The sequence below is a fragment of the Sinocyclocheilus rhinocerous genome, unplaced genomic scaffold (assembly GCF_001515625.1).
Source record: "Sinocyclocheilus rhinocerous isolate Xijiao unplaced genomic scaffold, SAMN03320098_v1.1 scaffold1489, whole genome shotgun sequence".
In the NCBI taxonomy this organism is placed as follows: domain Eukaryota; kingdom Metazoa; phylum Chordata; class Actinopteri; order Cypriniformes; family Cyprinidae; genus Sinocyclocheilus; species Sinocyclocheilus rhinocerous.
The window spans coordinates 217,041-226,401 of NW_015634472.1; the positions used below are offsets into that span (position 1 = coordinate 217,041).

A 9,361-nucleotide genomic window follows, 5' to 3' on the forward strand; every position below is an offset into this window, starting at 1 on the left:
TAAAACCCATTATAAATGAGGCATTTGTTGCATCCAGTGGGGACATAATTACTGATTATAATGACTTATACTGACTTTTTACACGTTGCGTTGCATCGCGCAAACATAAAACCATGTCTGCATTTGTGATCGGAGAAATGACAAACAACAAGCGCTACTCTACACTGCTGAAAACTCGCGTTTGAATCATCAGTGGCAAATCCTTTAACCCTTTAGGCGCCAGGGATTTTTGGGAAAAATGCTGGACTTTGACATCAAGATTTCAAAAGCTTGTGGCTTGAAAGGGCTTAAAGATAGAGATCTACTGTAAATTAGAAAAATGTTGGGCATGACCGAAAGTTTATGTGGGGGGTAAATATACTCGTCTAATTTGCATATTATGATGTCATCAGAGGCGGCCATCTTGAATTTCAACATGTCACGTCACTTTTCACTTTTTCACTTTTCACTCTACAATACTACAGCGAGAATAAAAGTTACTCCTTCTTTCTTTGTGTGAACATTTGGGCGGTGTTATGCAAATCTTCCCACATAGTGACGTAGGTATGTGGGGGTGTGTTAGAACGAGCCGTTTTAGGTAGGCGTGGTTGACTCTTAACTTTTATAAAGAATATCTCTTTGGATTTGAGACTTTAGTCTTTGCAACTTTACAGATTTTCTTTATGCACCAAGAGCTTGTAACACTCCAAAGAGAAAGGAAAAATTGAAATCGCATCATATGACCCCTTTAATGTCAGAATATCTCTTCATGAGTAATATATCTGCTGCTGTGGGCTACGCACATATATCCGTGTGTTTGTTACAGTGTGTCTGTTATTTTCTTCAGGAGCGTCTCTGACAGAGTCCACACTCAAGACAGTCCCTCAGGTGGTAAACGTACAGGAACTGAAGGATAAAGGTCCGCCCATACCTGTGTCCACCATCATCAGGTAAGAGACCTTCACACTGCAACCACAGCAGGGGACTTATGGGCTGTTTGTATGATTTTTCACACTGACTAAAGCGCTGCTGGATGCTCTGCATAAGTACTGATTGAAAATGCATGCAGTATGCATTATTCTGGGTTGTTTTTGTGTTTGTATAACTGCGATAGTTCATTCGCTGTGACACAGAGCTCACGCCACAAATCACACACGCTCCTTATGCACAGCATAAGCATGTGCTTAGAACAAATCTGATGTTTATTCGCTGTGCTTACTGCCTGTGTGTGTGTGTGTGTGTGAAATCCTCTCTCTCTGGGTCTAAAATGAGGCAGTAGTCAGGGTCAGAGTGGAGTCTGTGTTTATTATGGGCTATGTGTGTGTACGGCGTCCTGTTTTAACCTTTCACATGAGCTCATCTGCCCTCAAGGGTGCATTTAGTCCACAAATGTGAGCGCGCTCAGACCCTCTTATCTGCAGCGCTGCATGATGAACAACAGCAGCTGGATGCGTGATGCATGTGTTGACCTATGTGATTCACAGCAGCTCAGTTAATTGTAGAAGCCCATGTTAAAAGATTAAAGCTAGAATAGCTTTGAATATTCATAACCATAATTTGACATTTGCTGGACTGGATGGTCACATGACCACACCACACATCTGTCCATCACAACACCGCACGTTACTGTTTGGTTTTTCTCTCAAGTAGCTGACTTACAGTACGTAGGTTGAAGGTTTGAAACTGTCTCCACTGCTTATGAATCATGGGCTTCTAGTGTGCTTATTATTTTTGTTATCCTTGTTACAATAGTAATAACAGTAATTTATATGTAATTATAAGAAATTAACCCTAAACCAAACCAAATATTATAGAGGTATCATTATCGTTAGTTATAGTTATTGGTTTCATTACAGTTATTACCATTCCTGTTACAGTTATCATTAGTTTTATTTATTGCTATTGTTGTCAGTATTATTAATGTTAGCATTATCATTACATTTATAGTTATTGTTATAATTATTATTAGTTATAGTTGTCATTAACGTTATTATCACCAATTGCATTATAGTTACTACAAGTATTGTTAACATTTTAGTCATATATTTGTCAGTATCGTTACGGTTATCATAGTTATTGTCATAGTTATTACAGCTATAGTTATGGATGTTAACATTAACTATAATGTAAATGGTAATAATGTAGTTATCACAAGTATTGTTAATGTTTTAGTTATCGCTATAAATGACCCTTGATGTAACTAAATGCACATTTTAGGTTACCTGAGAAAACATTTTTACAGTACTGTTACAAAGAAATTCTTTAAAAAATAGAAAGAAATTCTATAAAAAGGAATCTGAACCATTATATAATGAACAGCTATACTGTATAATAATATAATATTATATAATATAATATAAAAAACTGAAGCATTTAAACTTATGAAAAGAATAGAACAGAAAACAAACTGAAGCATTTAAACTGAGATCTATAAGCTAAATATTTTCAAAAAAAGTGAACATATGAATTCTTATATAGTTATCTTGAGTTTAGAGTTTGCACACTACTACACCCGAGTATGACTGTAAATGTCTCTGAGTTTTGTTACAGTTTTGTCTGTGCCCATCATTAGTGGTCGACCGATATTGTTTTTTTGACAGCCGATGCCGATATCTTGGAAAGCATGGTGGCCGATGGCCGGTGGCCGATATAATTTTATGTATTTTAATTAATATTTAAGACATTTGAAATCATTTGAAAATGGATTCAAAAAATAAATGTGTAAAATAAACATACTTATACTTTAGATGACAAAGTATTTTTCACAAATAAATAAATATTTAATAAAAATATAATTAAAAAGGAAGTAAACACTAACCAACAGGGCACTCAGTATTCTGGGAAGTTTGTGTGCATTGAAAATCATATTTTTTTCAAATAAAGCCAAGGTAACACTCATTTTACATACTGCACACAGTGGAAATGACGTGAATATGGCAGTGGGCAAATGCATAAAGCGCAGCATAATTTAATATCACAAGTTTAAAGTTTGTCTATCGCGCGTCTCCAGTCAAGCTGAACTCTCCTCCTGTCCGCATTCAATTCACACGGATCAACCGTCACGCAGAGCACACGCGATCATGCAGAATACAAATGCACACACAAGATCTCACAACTGGATCCGACTAAGTTTGCAAGGTTTGTGAAATTAAATGTTCATTAGACATTCAAAGATTTGTTTAAATTATATAAATGCGTATTTGCTGAATGCTGACGGCAGACGATAAAGTATTATAATGTTTGCCTTTCTATTACTAATAATATAAAAGCAATCGTTATAATACTTTTTGTATACATTTTAATTCCTTTGTTTATCCGTTCTATCTGATTATTAGATAGACTTCTATTCATATTAGACAGAACTGTTAACGACGACAGCGAACAAGAGGGAGAATGTGAGCACTCAGGCGCTGCCGTTCTCAGCACCGTGAAAATAAAAGTCCCGGCTCGAACGCATCGGCCAAACAGGAAAACTTATCGGCCGATGCCGATATTTGAAAAATGCCAAATATCGGCCGATATATCGGTCAACCACTACCCATCATCAAGCCACTCTTCTTTAAAACATGATGACGTTTTATTTCGCATGTCATTACTTTTGCGTTGGCTCTCGTTTTGAGCTATTTCGTTCGCAACCATTAAAGTATTTGATTTCTACAGCGACTGATTTGGCGCACATCATTCTCTTTCTATGAAACCTGTAAACCGCATTCACCGCTTCTAACTCTATAGCGACACCAACTCTATAGCGTTATCGTTATATTATCTTTAACATTACAGTTATTGTTATAGTTGCCATGAACATTTATGTTGTAGTTCAGGTTGTTGTTGTGAATGGGCTGTAATTGTGTATAGTGTTTTTTGTCCAGTGTTGTGCACTGACACACAGCAGGATGTGAGAGTTTGTGGTCAGCGCTGTGAGTGACATGATTTGACATCATTTCCTGCACTGACTTGTGCTGTCCGAGCTCAGTGGAGGTGTATCTGATGTCTGTGTGTTTCTGAGTGCCTCTTCTGTGTGTGAATGCACAAGACAGTGTGTCCCATGCAACTTTAACCCAGACTCATGTATTATTAACGCTCAAACTGCTCGGCCTGAGGCATCGGTACACACACACGAACACGGCTGTGTTTAGAGCTGCAGACCACCACAGTAGTCACACTGCTTCTGCAGTATGTCAGTGATCAAATACATCTGCCAAAATAACAATGTATCACACTCTAAACCTGACCTTCTGTGTCCACTGTGAACTGAAGTCATATTAACTGCAGTCTCTTTCTTGACTCGTTATTTGATCAGAATGCTAGATACTCAGACATTTTTACACTAGGTTTAATTAAAACTTCAAACATTTGTTTGTTTCCTGTATAGTGAAGCCTTGTGATAAACATAGTGAGGACATAAGTAGCATGTATTATACTAGCCTTTCAAACATTAACTGTTCTATACTGCATTCAAAAATTAGTTTGCATTAAATTCAAACATTATCACAATTATTAAATTTAGAAACCATTTTTATCTGAAATTCTGCTCCAATAATTCAGTTAATACCCTTTTACATCAAGGTTAATGAGAAGGTTCTGTTTAGGGATGTTCATTTCGGTTATTTTTCCTAACCGACAACTGACGCTCGTTAACCGATTATTAACCGTTAACCGACAAGATTATTTTAAATTTGAATAGCGAGTGAAGTAGGCTACATAATAAATAATATTTTAGGCTACATAATAAATAATATTCAAATACATTGCGAATACGGAAACATTTGATTTTGTGTCGAATGAGAGACGCAACAAACCATGCAGCAAACCTTTTTAAATATTTTGATAAATTACTAAAAAAAATAAAGAAAACCATTTAACTGATTGTATTAATCGGTCAAAATTCTTCACGGTCGGTTAACAGTTAACCGGTTAAAATGAACATCCCTGGTTCTGTTCATTATAACCATGCGCTGCAGTTTTGTCTTTAAATGCCCAAGCTCTTTAAAGTAGTTGGATTCTGATTGACTGTCAATGTTTTTACCGTTCATCAGCTAGAAAAATCGTTCAGAATAAAATTATATCATTATTGTTCCTCTATGTTGTTATTGTTGTATCTGTGATGTGAACTTAACTATTATCGTAGAATTAATACAATCATTAAAACATGATAGTTAATCATTATAGTTATTGTCCTTGGAGTGAAGTGAGCTTTTATACCTTTGCTGATAGCTACTCGTGTGTAGATAGATACTGTCCTCCCTAATGTGTACTGTGCAATATGCACTACACTAGTGTTTCACCCTGTGTGTGTCTCTTCCTGTCTGTATTGATCTCTCATTCTGATGCAGAAAGAGACAGATGGGGAACGTCCACACATATATATACACACACACACACACACACACACACACACACACACACACTTGAGTTCATTTAATTTGTTCACCATATAGAGGTCAGGTGACCATTGTAATGACGTCACTGCGATTTAAGCACTCGAGCTGTTTATCAGAGCACTTCTCTTCTCTTCCGCTGCTCCAGTTACTGCTCTTCATCATATTCTTGGTCACTTGAGCACCGGCCGTTCTGCCTGCTCACTCTGTGTCTGTCTGACCGGCCCTACGGTGGCAGATATTTGTCCTGAACAGCCCGCAGGACACTTTCCACTTGAACTTCCTGTGCTGTATGAGCATCACGCTCATAGGCTCAGACGTGAAGGAAAAAGAAATGTGAATGCAGAACATCAGACCTCTTTTGTTCAAATGCTCAGGATGTTCTCAGATGTATCCCAACATCCCTAAACACAAAGTCATTCATCTGTATATGGGGGGGGGGGGGTCTAATAGCGTAGCAAATTAATATTTGTTTTTTACAAATTAACAAAAATAATAAAGAACACCAGGTTTAAATATTAATGACTAATTATTATTATGATTAGTATTGCTAAAAAATATTAAACAAAATTAAAAATAATACTGTAATAACACTTTTGTAATTAAAAATAAAAACATAGTTTAATAGGGATGTAACGATTCACCGCGAGCCAGTTGAAAATCTACTAATATGTGACAATTCAAATCGGTTTTGATGTTAAACGAATCGCGATACAGTTGGGGGTAGGAGCATAGACTGTATAAAAACATAGACGTAGTGTCAGTGACATCACCCGTAGGTTTCTGAGGAGCATTTTTGAAGCCCAAAATGGGCGGAGCTGGCCGTCGCCAAGATACTCCTAAATAATCGAAAATGGGCAAAGAGGTGGGACGTGGGTGGAGCTGGTTGCTGAAATCATGCTCACTCTGTGCTCGACGGTGGTGACAGCAGCGGCAATCCACCTGTCACTCAAGTGGCCACGCCCTTTTAATTATGCAGAACTTTAAGGCTTCATATATTTCAACGGATGAGTTATAAAAAAAAATTCACCCCCCTCACAGTTGTCATGAAGGGCAAAATTAGCTATATAGACCAAAACCACTTTTTGTACCAGGCTATAAACATATTTTTCTGCTGAAAAGTTGGGCATTTTAACATGGGGGGGTCTATGGGATTGACTCCCTTTTGGAGCCAGTCTCTAGCAGCCAGTCGATGAATTGCAGTTTAAAGGGGACCTATTATGCTTTTTCACTTTTTGAATTTTAGTCAGTGTGTAGTGTGTATGTTTGGGCATAAAAAAGATCTACAAAGTTACAAATCTCAAAGTCCACTCCACAGGGAGGTATTTCGTTTTTTTTTTTTAAATCCCATTTCAAGAACTACAACGAACGGCTCGTTTGGACTACAACGATGGTTTCCAGGGTTTTGTGATATCACAAAGCAGCCCATTAGAATATCATTCAAATAATTCCCGCCTATGGAAATTCGAATGGTTGGGGGGTGGGGAGGGGCGAGGTCACGGTTAAACGCTTGGTTAAGTGCATCAGACAAGACGACGACGAAGAAGAAGTGTTGCTACAGAGTTTGGGGCCATTCACACAGAACGCCTTTTTCCATTCCATTGCACTACTTTTCCATTGTTTTTCTATGTAAACACGCGCTTGACGGACGTACATGACCGTTACACTCGCATCTCGTGTCTTTTGCAGCGCCGCGTTTTTAAGACAAGTTAAAGGAATTTCAACTTGCAGCGCCACTCATCAATGTCAGTTCCAAAGCAGTGGACCAATCAGAAGAATTTGAAGGCAGGGCAAGCGTTGCGAACTTCTGTTTACAATAGCAAGTTGGCATGACAACTGTTTTATTTGACGGCAACATGGCGGAGGAGGCGCTCATAGTGCCTGTGTCCGGATACCCTGAATTATATAACGTTTCTTCAAGCGATTATCACAACTTGTTCCTTAAAAAAAGAGCTTGGAGAGAAATATCTCTGTCACTGAATATCTCTGCTGAGTAAAGTATTTTGTTATATTTTTATTGACGTTATTGCATCATGTCTCAAAAGCGCGTCTCGAGACCCTTGCGTTTTATGCTGCGCTTTTTTTAAAACCATTCCTGAGTGCTGCGTCTCACGTTTTTAGACGCAAAGACGCGTTCTGTGTGAATGGCGTGGCAGTACTGAAACACCGTCTAAGCTGTTCACCAATCACTACGCACTGGGACAGCTAACCAATCACAACACATTTGGGAGAAAGGTATTGTAATAATGTAAATTATGTAAAAAAGAATGCATTTTTCGAACCACTAAGCATGAGAGCATGTTCTAGTACACCCCCAAAACAAAATCAAGACTTTGTAAAAGAGCATAATAAGACCCCTTTAAGTCACTTCCGTGTTGGTTTCAAGAGAGAGACCGGAAGGTTGCCGCTTGGGTAGGAGTTTATATGAATGCATCTCTGAGGGGAACTGACTCTCTTTAGAAAAGTTTAGATGATATTTTCTTTTCATATCGTCTCTGTATAATGCGTATTAAAGCAGCGTTCATTAGCGCTGGACTGTTTTGTTTACAGCCAAGGAAACCAAGGAAACGCTGTATTACTGCTGTTCCATAAGCGCCCCCTGCTATCAGAGAGTGAAATTGCATCTCATTCAGCCCGTCTGCTGTCTTTATTAAAACTAAAGTCAGAGCATTCTGTTTTTGTCTTAAAATTTCTAATTATACAATCTAATTTAGATATAAAAAAACTTTTCATGCTGCATGTATTCAGCATCTTTGTTTGGATTGTGATTCAAATGCTGTGGTTGCCTCTAATTTTGAATGGAAAGAGCACAGGCAAAGCCTTTGTTTATATAAAGAGGTTTTTTGTCTCATTTATTTGATTAGATTTGGGGTTTGTTTTAAAATTTCAATTTAGTTTTGTTATTTGACATTTCTGTTCCACAAAGAAATGTGCAGCATTTTGTCCAAGCAATAAAAAAAGGACACCTTTTCATTTATAATTTGTCTTAAATCTATTTTGTTTTAAAAAATCGTGAGAAAATCGAATAGTGAAATCAGTATCGTGAGTTGTGTGAATCGTTACATCCCTATAGTTTATGAATAAATATAATCATGTAATAATTAGAAAATAATTTATTTTACAGAAAAAATCCCTGCAAGGTTACCCGTTAACATGCAGACAGCCCAGCCTATAACTATAAGTCTTTAGAAAGATTTTATTATAAAATGGTATACTATTATGATAAAAAAGAAGCCCATCCATGCCTTTAATATGAAATATGAGCCTTTATGCATCCACTGTAAAAAAAACAAAAAAAAAACACCTGTACACTGGAGAAAGGGCAATAGGGTGGTGTGAGCATTGCTGAGTGCTAAACACATGTAATGTCTGTTTCTTTCGTACTCGTAGCCAGAGGGCGCCCTGACGCAGAAACTTCAAATATGCCTCACAGAAGTAATAGATGTTCATGGAAATCTATCACGAAAGTGATGCTAAAACAAATTCACATTATACTTATGAAAATACCAGAGACTGCATCAAGAACTTAGACAGATCTATGCAAACCAAACTATCACTTCAATGCATTGATAAAGCCTTTGAATTTTTTTGTATCCATCTCCTGACCACAACTTTATCCCAGAGATCTTTTGACAGTGCTTTGCCACCCATACTTGACTTTGCTTAAGTTACACTACCAAGGACTGAAATGCTCGAGGAAAGCTCTTTTCATGCTGAGCTAATCAAACTGACCACAGCTGATCACAGTTGAAAGTCAAATGGCTTTGTGTGCCATTGAGAAGGTGATTAGCTACACCTGATTGAGTTTACAAATCATTTTTAGGAGGGGGTGATCCTTTTTCCAACTCAATGATTCTGTTTTTTTATTTTATGACATTTTGCTGTTCTATCTTTCACTTGGATGTTATAAGTTGCACTGAATAAATACAGCTGGATAAAACAAGAACTGTGTCTGTCTTCATTTCAGGCTGCAAAGCAACAAAATGTGATTATTTTAAAGGGGG

The 9,361-nt window shown here is 37.4% G+C and overlaps 1 protein-coding gene across 1 annotated transcript in view; it reads left to right on the top strand.

The window, feature by feature from the left end:
* Positions 1-9,361, top strand: part of LOC107745626 (nuclear pore complex protein Nup214-like) — a 60,012-nt gene that overhangs the window by 25,117 nt on the left and 25,534 nt on the right. The window contains exon 24 of the mRNA XM_016559544.1: positions 827-929. Coding sequence (XP_016415030.1) covers positions 827-929 — 103 coding nt within the window. The remainder of the gene's footprint in view (positions 1-826; positions 930-9,361) is intronic.